The sequence below is a fragment of the Balaenoptera ricei genome, chromosome 18 (genome assembly GCF_028023285.1).
Source record: "Balaenoptera ricei isolate mBalRic1 chromosome 18, mBalRic1.hap2, whole genome shotgun sequence".
Taxonomy (NCBI): Eukaryota; Metazoa; Chordata; class Mammalia; order Artiodactyla; family Balaenopteridae; genus Balaenoptera; species Balaenoptera ricei.
The window spans coordinates 25,218,472-25,237,924 of NC_082656.1; the positions used below are offsets into that span (position 1 = coordinate 25,218,472).

General features: G+C 37.0%; 1 protein-coding gene across 2 annotated transcripts in view; it reads left to right on the forward strand.

The window, feature by feature from the left end:
* Positions 1-19,453, forward strand: part of VWA8 (von Willebrand factor A domain containing 8) — a 360,366-nt gene that overhangs the window by 150,238 nt on the left and 190,675 nt on the right. For both annotated transcript variants that reach the window (XM_059902829.1, XM_059902830.1), the window contains exons 19-20: positions 2,299-2,405; positions 8,671-8,742. In XM_059902829.1, the coding sequence (XP_059758812.1) occupies positions 2,299-2,405; positions 8,671-8,742 (179 nt within the window). The remainder of the gene's footprint in view (positions 1-2,298; positions 2,406-8,670; positions 8,743-19,453) is intronic.

Consider the following 19,453-nt stretch of genomic DNA (forward strand, 5'->3'; position numbering starts at 1 on the left):
TTAGAGTAAAATTATAAATTCAACATACTGATGGATCTGGGTACGGATATGCAGAGCCAACTCAAAGAGACAGAATAACTCTGGGATTTGGAGATTGAGAACATTACTTACTTGAATGGTTTAACGTGTCCAAAGAAAGACTGCATCATTCAGACTATAGATTGTTTAGTCTTGGCAACAGGCCAGTGTTAGCAGTCCCCATCTAAGCCTTGCATTGGAGGTAAGGAGCCTAAGTTAAGCAACTTTTGACTCATCTGGTCCCATTCATTTTTAATATCATCTCTGTTGTAGAGAATTCATGTAATTCATTCTCCTTGTTCAGTGGATAAGGTTCACCGAAAAACCTTCTGATGAGGATTTGGCTTTCCACTCAAGGCTCCCTCCATATAAAATGCTGATATGGCAACCAGTGTATCATATAGTCTATATGACATTTGCAGCTTTCATTGCAATGTAATATTGCAGTTCTAGTTTTATATATCAGAATTTATGTATAGATCAAAATATATGTCTTTAATGTTCTCCCGAGAGTTAGGTTTGCCCTCAGTCATAATGATAAAATCAAGTTTTGAGCCTACCAGACTGAAGGCCTTGACAAATTTACCAAAATAATGCCATCCTATGAGATTTCTTAGAAGATAGCTAGCCAGCTTTGTCCCAGGGAAGTACTAGCATCACCATTCTCTGAGTTCATTTCCCTTTTCTAGCCTGAAATTTTAGCAATAAACATTAGTTGAGTGAATTAAATCATCCTAAAGCCCTAAATGTACTGAATAGATATCCTCCATTAAACTAAACTGTAGATGGTATCAAATGCTGTTTGAACCTGAAATCATGTGTGTCATCTCAACATACAAGTATGTGGTAAATTCACTGATGCAATCCTGGTCTTTCCCTTTACAGTTTTATATTGGGTCTATTTCAGAGACCTGAAAGTAGTCAATAAATAGTAAATTCTCAGCACAGCAGTTCATGTTTTCCTTCCCTATAGAACTCGTGAATAGAAGGAAAATGGCAAAGAAATATTGGAGGGAGAGGTCTACTGTGCTTTGGCAAATGTGTAGCACTCAGCAGTGATTAAACAGGGTGACAGTTTAATTATTTTTAGCTCAAAATTGTTCACGGTACTCCATAGATGCAAATGTTGCGTTCTCTCCTTGTCTTTCAAAATGTTTTAGCACAAAAACAGCAATTTTCTTATTTGAAATAGGAGGAAAAAGATATGGGTCAGTTGCTTAAGGCATTGTAATTGTCTGTCTGCTTGCTCGGGTATTTCCGCAGGATGGAATATTATTTAGAATCCACATTGCAGAAAGAATATCGGACTATACTAAATTCTGTTTTTAGCTCTACCCATACTAGCTGGGTGATTTTAAGCAAATTATTTAATTTATGTTCTTCTTAGCTTCCTCATAATTCTTGTCTCATTGTTAAGAGATTTCCATGAAATTATATGAGAAAACAATGAGCTGAAGCTGAGGTCTGGCACATGGAAGGTCCTCAGTAAATGATAGCTTCTATTATGGTCAGTACTACTGCAACAACTACTACTATTACGTTATTATTATTGACCTTGGAATATGTCAGGTAGTGAGCATGTGTATCTCCTTACTGTAGGGAATACATGTGAGATATGTACCCTGACATAAATTTATCACTTAGTTTCCTGGCTTCAAGGAGCTCATATTCTATCCTAGACCAACTATTTAAAGCAAATAGGGGACAATACAATAATTATTATCACAGAATAACTGTAGCACCTGTGGTGCATATCTGGAAGTACAGATCTCCTGGACCATTCCTAAAAATAGTAATTTGAGAGGTCTGGGGTCAGTTGGTTCATCTATATTTTTAGCTAGAGCTCTAGGGGACTCTCCTATGGGGTTTTTCAATGGGTGGGTCCTAAAAAAATTATATTCAAGGTACTTCAGAGCTTTCAAATGTATGTATTTTAGAGTTTCTGACCAAACAAGCTCATAAAGGTGGCTTGTCTGAGTTCTGGGTTTTTTTTCCCCTTCTCTTTTTTATCTCTATGCTGTTTGCTACATACGTTGTTTTAAATAAAAGTTATTACATTTTGGAACATCTTAAGCCTTTTTGTAGAGCTTTTAAGCTTTTTATGTAGTGCTATGATGTTTTATTACCACCTTCACGCTTATTTCTTTTAGATGTTAGATGAAAATTCCTTGATGAGCCCACAAGGTATTAAAGACGCAGTACTGCGTTCTATTTGGGCTGGACTCGGCTTCTCTGAGGACAGCGCTACCAGTAATTCTCTGTCCTGTGTGAAATGTTTAGGTGAAGTCACATCTGGATCTCTGAGGATTGGAGCTGTTAGTGCACCGATCTATAATGCCCATGAGAAAATGAAAGTGCCTGATGTTCTGTTCTATGACAACATCCAGGTAAGATCAGGACTTTGCATTCATGGATATATCCCTCTTACATTGTGGTAATTAACCCCAATTCAAGTGAAACTGATGTTTATATGTGTAATTTGCTCAGTTCAACTCAGATGAGGCAGAATGAGGTGTCAAAACATCTTTTATTAAGGCGTTGTAAAATTATAAACTCTTCCCAGAGTTACTTGAGAATTGGAAGAGTTGCTGCAATGATTAGAGTAATAAATTTTATATGCAGACATAACTATACTTTAATAAATAAAATGAATATATTATTAAATTAAAAACAAAAGGCACTAATATTCATCTTCTCTTTTGCATTCCTGTTAGTTAAATCATTTCAAGTAGTTCAAAAAGGGATGTGTCCTATGCATTCTTTTCCTCACGTTTCTTTCCTTTTCCCAAAAATTCCTAGTATTTTTCTAGTCTTTACTTCTTCGTATCTTTTTTTAAGAGAGGAGGATAGATAATTTTCCACTTGTAAACTAACCAATAATTATGAGCTTCCACTAAGACACAGAAATAAGTGTGTATCCAGAAAGCTTTATTATAGATGTTCACTTTAATAAGAATTTTTTCCAGAGAAAATTACCCATAATATAAAAAGATTTTTTCTTTTCCAGATTTTCTGTGAAGTGCTTATGTATTTATTTTATAATAAAAACCATACTTAAAATTTTCTCTAATATTTGGTCACTATTCTGCATGTAAATAATAATCCTACATTTACAAATTATGTTTGAAGAACTTCTGCTTACCATTTTCACTATATTAAGGAATTAGAGAATTAAAATAAAGAATTTTTTTATCTGCTATTTCCCAATCCTATTTGTTGTTTGATGGGTAACATAATGTATATCCCTACATTATGTTAACAATAAAAGGTATCTCAGCAAATTCTTCTTTCTCAGTAAAAGTCTTGATTAAATGTTTTTGAAATCTGTCCAGATTATAATTATCTATGACATAGCAAAAGGTATAACCTGAATTTGCTTTTTATTCTTCATTCTATGGGCCATTAACTAATACTGGTTTTATTTTTCTTCCAGAGCATTAATGCTCTTATACAAGCAGTGGACAAATGAACAGAAAATAAGGTTACTTATAAGACACAAAGGAATAAAGAATCTTGCCTGTCAAAGACAAAAACATGATGGCAAGGAAAATATAATATTTTCAAACATTTATGGTATCACACTCTGTTCATGCAGTAGAAAGGCATAAAGGAAAAAGAATCAGGGAGATTTCCCTGGTGGCACAGTGGTTAAGAATCCGCCTGCCAATGCAGGGGACACGGGTTTGATCTCTGGTCTGGGAAGATCCCACATGCTGCGGAGCAACTAAGCCCGTGCACCACAACTACTGAGCCTGCACTCTAGAACCCACAAACCACAACTACTGAAGCCCGCACACCTAGAGTCCGTGCTTCACAACAAGAGAAGCCACCGCAATGAGAAGCCTGCACACCACAACTCAGAGTAGCCCCCGCACGCAGCAATGAAGACCCAACGCAGCCATAAATAAATAAATAAATAAATAAATAAATAAATAAATAAATAAATAAGAATCAGGAAACTTTGTCATAAGTGACAGTTTGAAAAACTCCATGGCAACAAAGGTTGAAAAGACTTCCCAGCATATAAAAATGTAGGAAATTCAGTAGCAGGGAGGGCCATTGTACCCTTGAACACAGTGTCTGTTGCCATGGTGTTTGTGACATAGACGTTGAGGACCTCAGGGCTGCTGTGAACTTTACACAGTGGCCCTGAGGGATTTTCTGCAGCCTGTCTCCAAACGTACCTTCTCTTCATAAAGCATTATGAATTAACCATTAATGAAAAATTCTAGCTGTACCAATTCTAGGAATGGTGGCTTGATTAAATTTGCTTTTGTTGCATATATTATTATTGCATATTATTATTGTGTTTTATGTTGCACTTCATCTTTGAAACAGTAGTCTTCAGTGCCTCTTGAGTATTTAGGTGCTTCTCTACCATCTTGTTCTATACCCTGTGGTCCCCTTGCCACACCGTGTTGTAATTGATTTTTAAAACATGTTTTGCACACTACTAAGATAAAGCCTTGCTGTTGTTGTCTTAATTTTAATTTTGTGTCTCTAGCAAATAGCACAGTGCCTGGCACATAGTGACTGTTGAATAAATATGTGTTTAGTGAATTCATGAAAGAAGGAAAAAGATTTTGAATGTTCATAATTAGGAGTATTATTTTATTATATCTGTCATGAAGGAATTATAGATCGGTGCACTAACAGCTCCAATCCTCAGAGATCCAGATGTGACTTCACCTAAACATTTCACACAGGACAGAGAATTACTGGTAGCGCTGTCCTCAGAGAAGCCAAGTCCAGCCCAAATAGAACACAGTACTGCGTCTTTAATACCTTGTGGGCTCATCAAGGAATTTTCATCTAACATCTAAAAGAAATAAGCGTGAAGGTGGTAATAAAATATCGTAGCACTACATAAAAAGCTTAAAAGCTCTACAAAAAGGCTTAAGATGTTCCAAAATGTAATAACTTTTATTTAAAACAATGTATGTAGCCAACAGCATAGAGATAAAAAAGAGAAGGGGAAAAAAACCCCAGAACTCAGTCAAGCCACCTTACACTTGAAGTAGTAAGGAGGAGAAATTGGAAGAAAGAGAGATTAATAGCCTCTTAAGCCTAATGAGCTTTAGATTTGAAAAACTTTTAAAAAATATCTACCATGTGTCAAGCCTTTCTTAATACAGTAATTAAAATACACACATACACACACAGTTCCAGGGCTCAAGTTGCCAGATTCTGTCAAGGGGAAAAAGCAAGCAAGTACACGTGGTTACTGTAGAGCATGATGGAAGTACGCACAGGTTACTGTGGTAGCATTGAGGTGATGGTCCCAGATTGGAATGACCCTGGAAAATGAGTTCACTAGGCAAAGTTGAGAGAGAGTCTCAGGCAGAGACACTAGCATTTGCAGAGACGTGGCTATGTGAGAGTGTAGCTTATTCAGGGAGCTACATCTAATTAATTGTCATGGCCAGAGCTGAGATTCAAATGGAAGAGTGACAAGAGATGAGGCTGATGAGTTAAAAGGTCAGATTGCCTGGGCCTTGCTAATTAAGGAATTTGGAAGCTATTCAGAAGTGAGGAAGCCGTTGAAAACTTTGAAGCACATTTCTACTTTTGTTAACTTTGCATTCATTCTTTAATGTTGTCTGTGAGTTGGAACAAAGGCAGAGAGGGACTAGTTAGGAGGCTGTTTCGATAGTCCAGGTGAACCTTAGGAAGGATCTGAACGAAGACGGTGATAGTGGGGACGGAGTGGAGGGGACACATTGCAGGGCTATGTAGGAGGTAGGTAGAGTCAATGGAACTTCGTGTTGGATGAAAGTCAGAGAGGCTTCCACACGGAGCACATAGTCTGCTGGAAAAGTAAGCAGAAGAGTAAAGAGAAAAAGATTCTACATTGCGCCTGTGATTGGAACACACAGTAGGAGAGTGATGGGGGATGAGACTGAGACGCCATCAAAAAAATAAGGAGTGACCCTTGTTCCGAAGGTATTAGGAGTCATTTAAGGAATTTGGGGGGGGGGGGGAAGTGACATGATTGTGAACAGAGAAGCAACTGTCAGTACTGTGGAGAGCACATTGACTCAAGGAGAGACTGAAGTCAGAGACTCCACATTGGCTGATAAAAATCTAGGCCAGACATGATAAAAACCTAGATGAAAGCTGTGGGGATGGAATAGAATGGATAGATACAGTGGACTTTTAGGTGGCTGAATAGCTTAGACTTGGTGTTTAATTGGCTTTTGATAAGGGCCAACTGAGATGGACAAGAACATGATGATGATAGGGTCGGGTTGTAGAAGATGATGCTATTAATTGGGATAAGAAGTACAGGATAAAGAATGAAGCTGAGGAGAAAGGAATGAGTCAAGTTTTGGATGTGCTGAGTTCGAGGAGACTGGGAAATAGCTAGTATAGTTTGATAGTTGCTCAGAAATACGGAGCTGGAGCCAAGAAGAAAAGTCTTGCTGTTGAAGATCAGTGTAAAGTTGGTGGTTGAAGCCATGGAATGGATGAGAGGATTTAGGGACAGCAGGGTCAGAAGTAACTCGTTGAGTGCTGATGTGTGGGTCCCCAACTCTGCACATAGCCCTCCCTCGCCCGGTGGGTGCCCATGTACAACTAGGCAGAACCTGCTCTGCTCTATACTGTGACACCCCCAGGAAAGCATGTAACAAGGTAGTGAAAGAGAACAAAAGAAGGAAGAAAGTCAATATTTAAGGAACTGCTACCTAAAGAAGATACAAAAGACCATAGAGAGAAATTGTTAGAGAGGTAAGAGGGAATCAGGAGAGAGAGACAACTGGGAGAGAAGACTTTTAAGAAATTGTCTATGGTACCAAGTGGGACAAGAGGTTAAGGAAAGAATTATGTAGGCCGTGACCTTAGCCTTAGCTAATGTTTGTTGACTTGAATAATTTAGCTAGGTGAAATGAGGGCGTGAAGTAAGACATGAGAAAAAGTTAAGAAGACTACAAGTATAGTTTAGATTATTTTTCAGTGTTTACATTGCTTTTTTACCTGCTCTCTAGGTGCTTATTCCAACTTTCCTATCTGTTCTTCATGCATATTAGCCCAGGTATTTCTGGAAGAACTTAATGTTGTCTGGAAATTGGCACTGATTTTTCATCTTACTTAGAAGGAAGAGGTCTACAGACCACGTTATCACTAGAACCCAGATTAAAAGAATGTTCTAGGGACTTCCCTGGTGGTGCAATGGTTAAGAATCTGCCTGCCAATGCAGGGGACACGGGTTCGATCCCTGGTCCGGGAAGATCCCACGTGTCGTGGAGCAGCTAAGCCTGTGTGTCACAACTACTGAAGCCCGCGCGCCTAGAGCCCGTGCTCCATGGCAAGAGAAGCCACCACAATGAGAAGCCCGTGCACGGCAACGAAGAGTAGCCCCCGCTCGCTGCAACTAGAGAAAGCCCACACGCAGCGACGAAGGCCCAATGCAGCCAAAAATAAATAAATAAATAAACAAACAAACAAATAAATAAATTTATATTAAAAAAAAAAGAATGTTCCAGGGCTCCCCTTTAACTAGGATAACCGTGTACCCTCCCTCATTTGCTTAAGATAGTCCCTGTTTACATTTGTTGTTCCAGCATATTAATAACATCTCTTTTTATTCTAAAAAGTATTCCAGAATGAACAAAATAGCTCACCCTACTTCAAACCTTGTTAAAACTCCAGTTCCATGGTTTATCTGCAAGCAGTTTTAAAAAATTAAAATTACCAAGATAAACATTAAGGAATGCTCATCTGTTCTTGAAGGAGGGAAAAAACTTTCTCAGTTTTTCTAAAAAAGAAACTCTGAAGGGAAGGATTGCTTAATGTGGCAAGAAAAAGGAGAATATTCTAGATGTCAAAAAATTCATAAACCAAGTTAAAAAAAGAAAAGTGAGTGGCAAACTAGAAAAATATCTGCAGCATATATGAGATAGAAAAGGTCAATTTGCCTTTTTTACAAATAGAGAACTACAGTAAGTACTTACGAGACCATGATTGTTTTGATACAGAAAACCAAGAGAAAGTAATAGGGACATTAACTGTTCTGGGATATAGTTCTCCCTTCAGCTCCTGGATGAGCCTTTGTGACCTACTTATGATTGTCCTATTTTTCAAGATACAAAAGAGCAATGTAATTTCCCCTGTGCCTATTGTGAACAGCTTTAATCTTGTTCTTTGATTATATTAGGTCATGATTTGAATTTAAAAATATGAAAGTGAATAATATATTTTTAATTCTAAAGCTATATATACTTTGAAGGTAATGGTTAAGAAGAAGTCAGTGTAAAATGTTCCATGGAAATCTCCAATTATTTTAGAAAGCCTTTGTATATTTGCATTAGTAAGTGTTAATTTAAATATCATATTAAATTATAAGCCAACACTGCATAGTACAATAGCTGAAAAATATTTGAGTTGAATCATAAAAACTCTTTGAAATACGTATTGGTCAGTGGTTGAGTCTTGCTAAGGGGGACCATTTCAGGTTTTCAATATCAGTGACCAAGTTGGTTATATAACTTATTTATAACCACAGCATTACTTTTAATTTTTTTAAATAATCAAATTGAGTATTGTCTATTATAATAGATGTTTTACTTTCCATGAAGATATCTTTATAGTTAACTTTCTTATTTCACCTTGATTATGCAAAACACAATTAACCTCTAGTCATTTTTCCTCTAGCACATGATAGTGATGGAAGATATGCTCAAAGACTTTCTTCTTGGAGAACACCTATTATTGGTTGGGAACCAGGTGAGTTATGGATGGTACTCAGGTACTAATGAATAAATGATAGTAGCAGTTTAAAAGCAGTAAGTTTCTTTTCCTTGTTGGAGTACGTTTTTAGAAATGATTTTTTTCCCAACTAAATGACTAGTTGAATTAAACAACAAGGGTCTTCTACCTTCTAAACTGTAGACTTACCTTATACATATCTGCTCTTCTTTCCCACGTCTGTCACCCTAGTCTAGCTCGTCATCACCTATCACCTGGATTACAGCTGTGGTTTCCTAATATAGCTTCACCCCAACCTTACTTCCACTGTGATCTACTCTCCACTCTGCAGCCAGATTGATACTTGTGAAAATAAAATCTAAGTCTCTCTTTTTTTGCTTAAATTTGCTCCCCATCGCCCTTAGGTGTAGTCTTCAGTATGGCTTACGGTGTCCTGCAGGAGACAGCCCGTGCCCCCCTTTCCAGTCCTAAGGCTTGGCTCCCTCCTTGCTTGCATTTGGTGTTAGCTTGAGCCACTCTGAGCTTCTTTCAGTTCTTCTCTCCCCTCTGGTCCTTGGTGCATGCTGTTCTCTCTGCCTGGAGCACTCCCAGTCCCCTTCCCACACCCCTTTTCTCTAACTCCGGGACATGTTCCCTTGTGCCTAGCTTTTAGGTTTCCCCTGCTTCTACATAACTTCCTTCCATCTCCCCATCATCACACTCATCATATGTTACTGTATTTACATGTAGAATGACTATCTTCCCAACTTGTCTATATGCCTCTCAAGGGCAGGGACCATGGTTCTCTTGCTCATCTCTGTGTCCTCAGGTCCTGGCACAGTGCTTGCTGCTACATAGTAGATATTGAATGTGTTTATGGAGGGAATGGATGGACATTTTATATCTAGAGGCTTCTGATAATTTTCCTCAATGAAATTAACAGACTCATAATGAACAGCACCTTTGGTTTCTTAAATTAGTTTGAAATTAAGGATAACAAGCTTTCAGAAGAAGTTTGGTCTTTTTGTTTTTTAACTTATAAAAACAATACATATTCTTTATTTAGTCCCTCAAACTGAGAAAACAAAAATTTTTTTTTTTAATAAAAAAGGTCCAATTGGGTGGTTTACTGGTTGAGTTCATAGGCTTGGATGTTAGCTGGCTAGAGGTCCAATTGCAACTCTTTCACAGATGGCTGTGACTTTGGGCAAATTGTTAATCTTACTAAGGCTCAGTCTCCTGATATCTAACCTAGGAATGCAAATCATGTGCACGCTATTGGGCTAATGTATGGGTCACATGAAATAATGCATGGAAAGCACTTCACACGGTTCCTGGCTCATGATAGGTGCTCAGTTAGAATTAAATCTGTGGATCACTCTGTTGTTAAAAAGGACTTTAATACTCTGTTTTATTTTTTTCTGAACAAGAATTAAAGGGTGAGCAATAAAGTATTCATGGTCTTTTTTCACTATTTAAAAAGTCCTGATGAGTCTATGTACCAGAGTGGGAGGCTGAAGATCAGTTAACAGTCTTCAGTACTTGATATTGAAGCCCAGGAGGTCAAGTTCTCATCTGACTCTGAAAACTGATGGCTCTCATCTCACTTTGCAAAATGATGGCTTCATAGCCCAGAGTACCTCACAAACTTTTTATAAGTCGTTAAACCCTGCTATACTCAGTGTATCTTTTTCAGGTCTTCTGTTGTTATTTGAATTGCCTTAGACACAGTCTGCTGGCATCTCAACAGCTGCAGACCAGAGAGTAGACCAAGAGAGTAGGCAAAGAAAGTAGACCAAGAATACACAGAGCTGGGGCTTGAGGAATAATTTTTGCTGAGGAACAGGCTTTCAAAAGGAAGGTCCCTAGGGGTCAAGTTATGATGTTCAAGCAGCTTTGAAATATCCTAGATGATACTGATGTCCTTGGGGTTTAGTGGGTGGGATACAGAAGGAGTTTCCTGGTAAAGGCAGGGTTTACATTTGAGTTAGATAATAGAGTCAGGGTTTCACAAGAGTTGTCTAGGTTGAAAGGTTAAAGTTAGAGCCTAGCCAGTAACCAGAGAGACAGGGAGAACATTCTAACCCCTGGGGGCTGGGGAGAGCTATACAGGACGAGGGCTGAGGTGGAGCAGAGGATTGCTTCCTCTTTATGATAAATTAAAAAGAGGCTATGAAAGCACTTTGAAAGTACTCTAGAGTGCTATACAAATGTCGATGTGAAATCCAGTATGCTACCTCTAGTCTATTTCGAGTCCCAAAGAAGAGAACAAGACACTAGGGCAAAGGGCTAGGCATTGGGTGGAGCGAAGAGCAGCTCCCTCTCTACACATACATGGGTGGACCCCAGCATCCGGTGAGGGTGGGAGGTCCCACTGGCTTTCAGGCTTGCGTAGAGTTGCCTAAGGAACCTCTGGGTAGAGCCTGCAAAAGGTGCTCAGGAGGAGCAAGGCAGGAGGCAGGGATTTCACACGAACGTCGTCTGTCAATCAATGCTGTCACCAACCCTACCTGTCGTCAGCAGATCAGTGTCTTGCCTTCTTTTACTCCTAGTCTGTCACCCTCCACTTTGGAGAAAAAGAAAAATTGAAAAATGGAGATTGTATTCATTATAAATTTGCTACACTTAGCTGGCTTTTTTCATGGCAGAAAGTTTTTTTATCCTTTCATTATAAACCTCTAAGACACTGATGGTCTTAGATTTTATGAGTAAATTCTGCTACCTGTGTCCATGAAATTATCTAGTGAAAAAGTCTAAGTCTTTTAGGCTATCATTTGATGTCTTGCATTGTCTCATCCCACTCCACTTGCAGCCTTGTGTCTCATTTCTCCCCTGAAATTCATGTCCTCAGATAAACACTCTGTTTTCCAGATACCTTCTTATCAGTGTTATATTTTAGCCTTTGATTGTCACCAGCATGCTCTCTTCTTTCTCCCATCTTTGCCTATTGAAATCCTTCCAGTCTCAGAGGGCAGTGTGGTGTCATGGAAAAGCAGAAAGCTGGGAACCCAGAGATCTATCTTCCTGTGCATATTTTTCAACTCTGTATGTGATATTGGATAGATTGCTATTCCTCCTTAAAGGGCTTTGTCTTTTTTCTTTTCTTTCTGTTTCTTATCTATAAAATGATAGGATTGGAATGGGTGTTTTCTAAGGTCCCTCTGGTTATAATATTCCATAATATGCTTCTTTAATAAAGTCTTCCTGAACACTTCAGCCTGAAGGTTTGGCCTCATTCTATGAGCTGTTACAGCACGTCATTTATAGATTTCTTTTGCCTTCTGTCAGACTTACGCGTCCACCTGCCACCTCTCTACTGAAAAGAGAGAGCCCCTTGATAAGTCTTAGTTATTTTTGCAACCTCCCTGATGCCTTGCATACAATAGACATTCAACAAATATATTTTAGAGGACTGCCTAGAATAAATTTCTAATGAGTAGCCAAAATGATTTTGAAGTAATATGGATTTAAAATTTAGGCTTACTTGGTTTATTTTCAGGAGATTCTAAGACAAATTGACTAAATTTCTTATTCATTAAATTTGCAACTGTTTGGTGAAGGAAACAGTGAATAAGACAGAATCTAGGGAGTAAGAGAAAATACTTAAGTGGCCCAAACAACTGGGTATGATTATATTACTGATGGGATCTGATCAGAGACTGGCAGCATTATCACTAGGACAGAATAATGAAACACTAATTATTTAATTTTTCTAATAATAATTAAGTGCTAATTAGTATTTAGCTAATTAAATGAGATATAACTTTGCACATACTTAATTTACCAAGTCAGCGAGTGAAAATTGGATTTAAGGTGGCTGGTTAAAATCTAAATAGAACTTTTTGAGTGCTTTAGCCAACTTCAGTTCCTTTCAAACTTGTTTTCAAAAACTAACATCTGTTTTAAGATATGAACAAGATTCTGTGGTTAGACTTTTATTTTTTCCCAGCTTTACTGAGGTAGAATTGACAAAAAAAATTGTATTTAAAGTGTACAACATGATGATTTGATATAACCATACATTCTGAAAGGATGCTCCCCATCGAGTTAATTAATATATCCATCACCTCACATATTTACCTTTTTTGTGTGAGAACATTTAAGTTTTACTGTCTTAGCAAATTTCAATTATACAATACAGTGTTATCAACTGTAGGCGCCATGTTATACTAATATATAATATATATTATGTTATAATATATATTACTAATATATATATATTATATAATATATATATATATAACTAATATATCCTCAGACCATACTCACCTTATAAGTGAAAGTTAGTACCCTTTACTAACCTCTCCCTATTTCCTCCAGTGCTCAGACCCTGGCAATCACTTTTCTACTTTGTCTCTATGAGTTCAACCTTTTTTTTTTCTTTTTAAGATTCCACATATAAATGATACCATGCAGTATTTGTCTTTCTCTATCTGGCTTATTTCACTTAGCATAAGGGTCATTACGGTTAGACCCTTGATTGCTTCCATTTGGTGTGCATGAGGGAGAAGGAGCCACCTGTAGTATTTGCTAGCAAATGCAGAGCAAGTACCCCACAGAGATGTGTTTTTCTAAGGACTGGTATGCAGTTATGTGTTCTCTTTCCCCGTGCTTTCCTCAGAGTCCTGATCATCTAGGAGATATCTTTTTCAGGAGTGTGTACTTTTGCAGTCATAGTACCTCAGGTCCTTCGTCGATACCTTTGAAAACACCCTACTTTATCAGTGGTATTTCAGTACCTTAATATCTTACACACCTCATCTTCACCGTTTATCCGTCTTGTGAACCAAAACAATGAAAAAAGAAAAAGACCAGGAAGTGAAGCTACAGCTGGTAAGTTAAGGTCTACTGATGCTCAGCTGTCACGGGGTAGTGTCACTGGTGTTTTCACTCAAATGAAAAGTGACAACCATCTGGGAAAACACCTATTTCAATTACATGATTTAGTTTGAAACTAAGTAAACCTTTTGTAGCAATTGATCAGGCTCCTTTTTTAATCTTTCTCTTTCTAAAACATTACACGATGACTACTCAAAAAAAACCCGAAAAACAAAAAAAACAAGTCAGATAGAATTGAAGCTTTGGGGATTAAATATTGGCAGAGAAGCCAGCAGTGGGTTGTTATAATTATACAATAAAGTGTAATGAATGCTGTTAATACAAACTGTCTATAGATTGATACAGTTTACCCAGCCTTCTGTTTGCAAACTAAAAACTGGATGAAGTTCATGAAAGAAACTTTTCAATAGTCGAAGTTTTTAATTTAGAGATGTTTTGAAAGATTGCTGTTACCAGTAGCAACTTTTATAATGAGGAAATTAAAGGGAATAAGTGTTGATTTTGAGGTATCTCAAGGTTTATCATCTTTACTGAGCCAAATCCCATCTTTTCTTTCCATGTAATACTATCTTTTCTAAGAAACTACGACGTTAGACAAGGTTTCATAACAGTTGGGAAGCTAAAAACAAGTCTATAAAATCACTTACCATAGCAAAATAAAGTAGGCCACATCTTCTTTTTATGAAATAAAATTGATTTTTTTTAATCTTTTCAGTTTTCTTTGTGGGATTTTATGGCACAGCACATTGACCCTCCAGTAAATGAAGCAGAATTGCTGCCTGTCAGCCAAAAGGGATAGGGTGCCCTGAAATTACGCGTTTGATGCTCCCTTAGTATACAATGCTTCATATTGTAGAACCACTTTAGTATGCTGCTACATGCATTATTTTCTACTTACTGTAATTATAACATTACATGTACCTTTCATGCAATTAGGAGTTTCATGCTGGCTTTTAAAAAAAATCATAGCATGACTTTCTATTTATTTCAGCTTTATTGACAGGGAAAAAAGAGAAATGGCTATTTACTTTCAAGCCAGTAATGCTTTTTCTGTCACAACTCTACTCAAGAATAAGCTTTCTTCCTCCCCATATCTTATTTTCCTTTGATTTGCAGAGCTATATTCTATTTGATATACAAAGTATTTGTTGTGAATATTTTGGGTTATAGATTCAGCTTATAGGTGCATAATGTTTTTGTTGTTTAAAAACTCCTTAAGAATAAACTTATGTTTCTGAATAAGAATACTTAAGTTTTGAGAGGCAGTTGCATTTTATCAGATACTTGAAGGAAGAAATATTTTAGTAATGTGGCGTTCTAAAATGCTCAGGTACCCCCCTTACGTAAGAATTATTTTTAAAATATATAGTATTTGTTTTAAGAAATGAAAATTTAATCATCTGCATATAATATTTCCTGATTTCTGATGTTAGACAAATTGCAAAGCAAGTCATCAAAATTTAATTTATATTTAATGAGGCACAACTAATAATTCACAATTACTTCTACATGAATATAGTCCAATAATTTGCCAGATTTGTCAACCTTTTTTTTTTTTTTTTTTTTTTTCCATTTTAAGCGAGTCCTTTGTATCATTTTATCAGATAATAGCACTCTGGTGAAATTTTTATACTTAAGCTCTCCTTGTATTCCACAGTCTATATTTTTTACCTTTACCAAAATTCGTATATATTTTGTCTTCCTTAAAAAATAAAAAGTCAGCTCTGGCTGATTTTCATAGGGGAGGCCTTCTCTGTCTGACTTTCATGTGCTTTATGTTTCTAGAGTACTGATTCTTCAGGTACTCTTCCCAATTCCATGGCACTTTCTGACCTATCAACAGTGAGATAAATCTTAGAAAGCAACTCTAAATTTTATGAATATTTTCCCGCTAAAAGTTGAAAGTGGCTTCCCCTTGCCTATCAGATAAAATCTCTTTCATAGGGAAACACTCAAAGCAACCTATGACCTGGCTCCAAACTTCTTGTATAGTTCTAGTTCTTCCAGATCACAGTTTCTTACCCTCCCTAAGTACACTATGCCCTTTTGTTCTCCCAGCCATTTTTCATATTGTTTGTTTCATATGGTGCTTCTTCCCCTCATCTTTGCCTATGAAAATCCTACAGTTTTCAAGAGCTCGGATTTTTTTCCTCTATGAAGCCTGTCCTAGACACCCCCAAATAGAAATAATCTTGTTTTCCTCTGAACGTTTATAGTATTTTATCACTATCTAATTCATCTTTCTTTTAAGGTTGTTGTGATTTTTTTAATTTCATCTATAATTGAATTACAAATTTCTTATGAGCAAGGATTAAAAATGGTAATAATTGTTATGTTTTACAATTTCCAATATACTTTTAAAAATCATTTCATTTAGTTCTACAGCAACGCTTTGAGATAAATATTTTTATTTTCCATACTTTACAAATAAGCAGACTGAAACTCAAAAGGTTAAAATATTTGCTCAAGATCACATAGCTAGTTAATGATTGAGTTAGGACTCAGATCTCCAAAGCTCTTGCATTTTTTCACCATACCACACTAACTCTTACACTAGTAATACAACAACAACAATAATAGTGTATAATAGCTCACTTATGTTGAGTGCTTATAATAAGCCAGGAACTATGCTTTACATACAGAGTACAGGGCATTTTAAAATTTTCTATTATGAAATTTTTTAATATATTCTATAAAAAGTAGGGTATATAATGAACTCCTTTGTACCCATAACTTAGTTTCAACAATTATCAGCATTTTGTTCATCTTGTTTTATCTGTATTGAACATGTTATCTATATGTTATCTTTTAATACATCATTCTTTTACATAATGCATTTTTCTTACAGTAGCTCAGTTTTTATCTCTAATATAATCACAATCCCATTATTACAGCTAACAAATTAATAATAACCCCTTAATATACTCTGATACCCTATTTTCAGGTTTCCTCAATTATCTCCAAAGTGTCATTTTACAGTTGGTTTGTTTCAGTCAGCATCCAAACAAAGCATGATCATTGCATGTAGTTGATGTACCTCCTGAGTCCCTTTTAAAGTTGAAAGATACATTCTCCTGTTCTCTTTATCCTTAGAGGTATTGACCCACTTTCATGAATATAAACATTTTATCAGAATTATACCAATATCAATGAACTTCCAATGAGAAAGTATTTTCTAAAGTAAATTTCATTAAGCCAATTTAACTTCTTGATTAATTTACATAATGAAATTAAACCATATTCATTTCTTCCAGGCTAGAAATTGCTTTTTTTTTTTTAATAAATTTATTTATTTTATTTTTGGCTGCATTGGGTCTTCGTTGCTGCCCGCGGGCTTTTCTCTAGTTGCCGTGAGCAGGAGCTACTCTTTGTTGTGGTGCACGGGCTTCTCATTGCGGTGGCTTCTCTTGTTGCAGAGCACGGGCTCTAGGCGCGGGCTTCAGTAGTTGTGGCACGAGGGCTCAGTAGTTGTGGCTCGCGGGCCCTAGAGCACAGTCTCAGTAGTTGTGGCGCACAGGCTTAGTTGCTCTGCGGCATGTGGGATCTTCCCAGACCAGGGCTTGAACCCGTGTCCTCTGCATTGGCAGGCGGATTCTTAACCACTGCGCCACCAGGGAAGCCCTAGAAATTTCTTTCTGAATTTATTCCGATGCTTTTTTTCCTGAATTTTCATAGCATTTAATTTTGAAATCTTTTATACACTGTGAAAAATCAGTAAACATACATTTAATACTAACTACGGAGGACTCTATACACAGTGTTATTACATAATTCTATATAATCCTTTGTATCTCATACCATCTATTAATTATAGGCTTATAATTAATGGACTGAGTTTTCTCCTGGTATAGGCTTAGTAAATGTTTGTTGAATTATTTAGTATTGAGATGCTGTGAATATTTTATTGCCAAAATTAAAGAATGTGTGAATTTTGTTAATTAATCATTTGAACTGAGCCCTGGCAGATTGCTAATGTGTCAGATCAGAAATATACCATGTTGCTATGCCAGAATAATTATCTAATATCTGTAGAGGGGCTGAACAGTTTGTCCAGAAATTTTCCCGCCTGTGTCCCCAGCTGGTAGTGGCAGCAGGGAATTTGATAACTAAATGTGCCCTGTTTCTAGTAGCTACAGCGGCCTAGGAGTCCCAAGGCTATGAAATATTTGGTTTCATCAAATATAATGACACTCATCTTTATTTTATATTACATTATTTTGTATCCTTTCTCAAACCTCTTGCTATGAAGTTGCCTGAATTGCAATATGGAAATTCTTTGCCATGCTGCACACTCTCTCTAACATTCAGTTTATCTGTCCAGTGTTTCTTAGTGAATATCTTTCTTGCCTTTGTTCTGATTTTGTATATTACTTTTGTAGACACATTGATTTTTTTTCCCCCACAGTATTTGTTATGGCTGCTTTGGTTGTACCTAATGACCAAACTACCAAAGAATGTATCTTTGCCATTTATAGCAACACATTATTTCAAAGGGAAATTGCAGGGATGTGGATTTTATTATTCCTGTTTGAAAAGGAGGTTATGACTTTGCCAGGGAACTTTATAAGTGTGTTTAAAGCCATGCAAACTGGTAGTGCAATTGAAAAGCGTGTTGTTTTGTCTGACTTTCGGGTACCGTTTTTTGACTCTGTTACAGGGAACCCATTTATGGAAATGTTTGGGATTGTGTACTATTTAGTTTTAATTTTTTTCTGATTACATAACTAATGCATGTTCACTGAGAGAATTTGGAAAATAAGAAACTTCCAGTGAGTCATACAGCAGTGACCTCTCATTTTGTTATTGGATTAAAGAATATTAGAATAAGATAGTGTTTAGAGATCAGCTTGTCTAGGCCCTCTTTATTCAAATGAATAAAGATGGTGGTAGAAACCTGCACCTGAGACAGATTAAGGAGGGATTATTGTCTGAGTCTCCCAACTGCTAGTATAGTGAGTATATTTTCAGGCATTTTGGACAAAGAATTAGAAGTTTCAACATTTGATGGAAATTTTATGGTTATAAAAAAGCAGCCGCAATTTATTTCTCCTGATTTTGTTGTAATGTTAGTTTTCCCGTTGTTGTTATTTTTGACTGCAGTTGGTATTTGTTGATGATATCCATACAGTAGCTTTTCTAAAAGGAAAATTAGGACCCTATGAAAAAAATCTTTAAGTATTATACAAACTGAGCTATGAAAGTTATTGAAGAATTAGGGGGAACTGGAAGGAAGGCCCAAACGTAAGAGGCTTCAGAGAGCATGAGGGAAAGCTGAACACCGGCTGTGGCAAACACTCACTTGACGTCCGTTTAAAAAGTTACTGCAGAAGAAAAGTTCCAGCTTGACTTCCTCGCCTTCTCCCTCTTGAACCTTGGATACCATACAGGGAGTTCCTGGACACATGTTTTAGGCTATTTTATAATCTTGGAGTAACTGATCTTTGACTCCACGACATTAGGCTATAAACTCTCATGTAAAGCAATTCAGGGAGGCTACCGCCTGACATTCTGTTTTGCCATATAGTGAAACAGAAAACAGCCCAATCTTTCAAGTCAGAGTGGATTTGCCTTCAAAATCGCATTGTGTGCAGGGTCTTAATTGCTTAGAACTTAAGTTTGCTTTTCTCTAAAACAGGAGCATTACCTCCTACTGACATGGCTGGCATGAGGATTTGAGTGGTGAAGCACTGAAAGGGCGTGTACGCATATAGCAGCGGGCTTCATAAATGTCAGTTTCCTCCTCTTTGTTGGCACAAAGGGAGCCTGATGTTCCTGAAAGAGGTTTCCACCTCCTTTAGCAAGAGCAAATCATACGACTGCCCTTTCCTTTTCATCCCTTCTTTCCTCAAATTTTAATAGTTATTACCTGCAGGTGACATGTGCGTGCCGGTGAGAAGGACATGGAAGAGGG